Genomic DNA, 4,099 nt, shown 5'->3' with positions numbered 1-4,099 from the left:
TACACACGATGAGCGGTGGACGATATGTGAACGACAATGCAGATCAGCTCATCCATGCACAAAACTGAAGTGAAATAGACGGCTGGATTTGGCTGTCGTTCCCGTGTCGTGCAGGGACTGTCGTCTGTATAGTAGTTTCGAAGATTTCAGTCAGATCACTTTCCAAACTTTGCGTCCTTTGCAAAGTCACAGGTGGCGCCGCCGCCCTTCCTTGTTGGCCCCCAGCTCGCCCCTTAAGTGGGCGCTCAACCGGTCGAATACGACCAAGGAAACGGCTAGTCGCTGCCGGTGGCGGCTCAACATCGAGGCGCTGCAGAAAGGATCAGGAGTGCGCTACCTAGGCTGAGGGCTGAGGCGCTCCTCTGCAAGTGCGCCACCGTAACCCAGGACAGATGCCATGGCGATAGGAGCAACCACGACAACGAAAGCAGCAGCGGCCTGACGGCGTTCAAGATCCGGCTTCGGTTCGTTAGGTAGATTTAGTTAAGTTCTATGTAAATTTGAACTATGCTTTGATGTTTTATGTCCGAACTATGTTTGAATGTAGCTTGAATGTCCGGACACCCCTACTTATTTGAGGTTTACCATTGGGTACCCAGACTCCTAGTGGATGTCCGCATGACACGTCCAAACAGTGTCCGCGAACAAGTAGGTGACGATTGAAAAAAAATATACATGTACAAGGCAAACAATTACGAAACGAAAAGGTCTTGAATTATGAGAGGTTAAACTTTAAGCAATTGCCTTGAAATATTGCAGAGCTAAACACTGCACATAATGATGCAGTAAGAGACAACGCACATCCCACTACAGATCACAGAATTTAGACCGTTCAAACACATGATAAATCTATGATAAACATTGCAAAGTTCAACATCATGGCACCGGCTGCAAGGATCCACCACATCTAGCTGAAGTGTAGAGGGAACTTTCCCCTTGATGTATCTTTCGATTATCAAGGCTGCTTTACGGGCTTCCATGGGTCTATTCAAGCAGGAGCATTTAGCAGATCGATCATCAGAACACCTGAAATTACCGTCGGTGGTGTCCAACGTAAGGCACTCGAGTGATGCTGAATTTTCCAGAATATGGGACGTCAACTCAACCATGCTCTTTGAAGAGGGGAACCTACAGATGTTCACTCTCCGGAGCTTGTCATGGCGGTATCCTGGAATCTGCCTTAGATGCGAGGAGTCTTCAGAAAGCAATTCATCTATGGATTGTAGCTGTTTTAGTACCTGAAGATAAAAAGAATGGTTTAAATACTTGAATTAATGATTTGGCGCATCCAAAAATATATTTGCAGAGTGAACAGTGCCTTACGCGCAGTTTGAATGTCTCCAAGGACGGAGCAGCATCAAGAAAATAAACCAGAGACAAACAATCGCAAGACCCACTAATATAAATGCTCAAGTATTTCAGATAGAGGAACTTGCAAGGCGAGAGCGTCAGTGTTGTATTGACCACCTGCATAAAGATACCACATGTTAATAACATTCCAAAGTACCACTACTGCTCTATGCATAACAATCACAAAAGGGTTTGGAATATACCTCACTCCATGAGCATATGATAAGAGTTTCAAGATTGGGCGCAATGGACGGAAGCTCTTCAAGTGCATAACGGAGGAAGAGGTGACGTAGCACTTCTGCGTTCTTCAATCGCAATGACTCCCCAAATAAGAACTCAACTCGGTTACCTATAAAGCAAAAACTATTAATATTTGGAGCTTTGTTCTCTATCGTCTTCAGTCTGTGGCATTCTAACACCTGCAGGGAGCTGAGTCGCTGCAGCCGGGAAGGTATCTTTAGGTAAGTTATCTGGTAGCATCTCCTGAGTTTTAACTGCTCCAAAGCAACACAGCTGGGAAGAAGGCGCCCTAACTCGGCCCCCGTAATTCGTACACGCTCAAGATGCAACACTTTCAGGTTTCCCAAGCAACCAAGGCCAACTTTAGGATGGAAGGCACAGTCAACAAGGTGAAGATACCAGATCGAGCTTCCATTCCCATTTGATAGAACTGAGCATGGGAAGTTGACTGCCTCATCCTCAGGCATCACAAGGGTGAGTTTTTCAATGCCCGGTGTAACCACTTTCTGAAGCCACTTATGGAGATATTCATAGGCCTCGGGCTTGTAGCAAGAGGAGAAATCAAGCTCGAATGTCTTCACATCAATGCATGAGTGTTTTTTCAAAATGCGATCAACTTTGCGAGGTTGGGATACTGTGTGAACATTAAATATGAGGTTGGGATAGAATCTCCACGAACATCGAAAGGCACGAGACACACATGCAGCACGGGCGGCATCTCGTGGCGTCATTAGTGAATGTATATGACACCAAATGTCCTGCACGCACAAGAATGGGAGAAGAGTTAACACACTCGATATGTAAAATCAAATGTCTACCTTCATCGGCGCAAAGGGAGGGGGAGCCAATAGAAGTATATGTAGTAGCACTCTACAAAACTTCTTTTTCCCAGAGTGTTATAGGTCAGCAATATAGGTTGATATGCATTTGTGTAAATCAAGATGCATGGGAGATATTTTATTGCAGAACAGCATGCTATCATACATCAATGTAACAAAGAAACAGAACAAAACATACATATTGTTTCCCTAAAAAAAAACATACATATTGTGCAAAGTTAGAAATACATACCCTTCCTTCTTGTATTGGCTCCTATGGAGATGTTTAAAAAATACGAATGCTTGTTGATTTGAAAAGAATCGAGGAAGAACCCTTACGAGAATACAGATGCGACTTAAGGTAAAACAAGATACAATAACAAGGCATAGACTAGTGACAGACAGTTTTACGCTGCAGGGATAAATCTGGAACAGTTGGGATATAATAGAACTACTAACGCAGCAGGGCTAACTGCAGGAGATTGCAGCGCAGGAATATTTGAATTTCAGTTATCTACCATAGGTTGTCAACCAATTTGTGCAGCATAGGTCCATCATTCAAATCCATGATGTACCTCTGGAAGTAGGGTCCATGAAGACTCCCTTCTTTTCACATGGTGATGATTATCATCTTGCTGGCAAGGAGAGCCGCTTCTTATGGCCAGTGGAGAAGTAGACCCGTCTGCCACAGAAAATTGTTACTATGGTAAGTGCAGGCTATGTTTTTTTTATAAGAACAAATATGATTTGGGGCTAAAAAAGATGCGACCAATTTTATTTACTGCCCTCGCAACGATAGGATAAGAGTAGTTTACCGTGGATCTGGATTTGGCCAAGACGCTGCTCCGGCTGCCCCATGGCACGACTGATATGAGCAATCAAGGGCGCCAAAAGGCGTCGAGCTCTGCTGTTTTCCCTCTTATTATTGTTCTTTCTCCCCGTCGATCTCTCTGAGACTCTGGCCTTCGCCCTGTGAGACACGGGATTGAACGAATCGTTCGACCCAACCTCTAGAGAAACTGCGAACCAACCTTTGGTTGAGATGCTTAGGTGGACAGTGATATCTTCAACCCACCAGTGTTCAAACGGCGACTTCGTAAAATCTCAAGATGATATGCCGGCTCAGTCTCTCGGAGGTGTTCATAGGGTTAGGGTGTGCGTGTGTACGTTCATAAGGGTGAGTGTATGCGCGTTTATATGAGCGTTTGCGTCTGTATTGTGTTAAAAAAAAAAACCCTGAAGAAACTTGTTGCTACAAAAGGACACCGGTCTATAAGAAAAAGTAACTGGCCAAAAAAAAGGCCCAGATTGGAGCACACATTTAGCAGCCTTTCTTGTTGTTGCAAAAATCATATAGAGGATTTCTTTTATAGAATAAAATTTGACATCTACAATAAAAATAAATAAAATATAAAAATAATTTTCATGGTGGATCTAATGCTACCAATTTGGTATTGTAGACATTGATGTATATTTCCTAAAAACTTGGTCAAACATGCACATGTTTAATTTCTGAAAGAACTAATACTACACCTTATATTTTGGATCGAAGGGAGTACAACTATTTATTTCAGAAAAATAGAAAACGTGAGGGGTGACAAATCATGCACAAAATTGACATGATATATAACGAGAAAAATGTCACATGGCTACATGAAAAACTTAATCATGACTATAAAACAAACTAAAAT

The 4,099-nt window shown here is 43.0% G+C and overlaps 1 protein-coding gene across 1 annotated transcript; it reads right to left on the bottom strand.

The window, feature by feature from the left end:
• Positions 1-732: 732 nt before the first annotated feature.
• On the bottom strand, positions 733-3,266 carry LOC147972362 (FBD-associated F-box protein At1g66310-like). The gene is made up of 6 exons (XM_087524308.1): positions 3,224-3,266; positions 2,984-3,090; positions 1,554-2,348; positions 1,324-1,467; positions 861-1,238; positions 733-768 (listed from the first exon to the last, which is right to left on the bottom strand). Exons 1-6 carry the CDS (start codon positions 3,264-3,266, stop codon positions 733-735), a joined length of 1,503 nt encoding a protein of 500 aa, XP_087380434.1.
• Between the last annotated feature and the right edge of the window lie 833 nt (positions 3,267-4,099).

This window comes from Triticum urartu, chromosome 5A (genome assembly GCF_056163025.1).
Source record: "Triticum urartu cultivar PI428250 chromosome 5A, HENAU_Tu73, whole genome shotgun sequence".
In the NCBI taxonomy this organism is placed as follows: Eukaryota; Viridiplantae; Streptophyta; class Magnoliopsida; order Poales; family Poaceae; genus Triticum; species Triticum urartu.
This window is presented reverse-complemented; position numbering and strand designations above follow the sequence as displayed.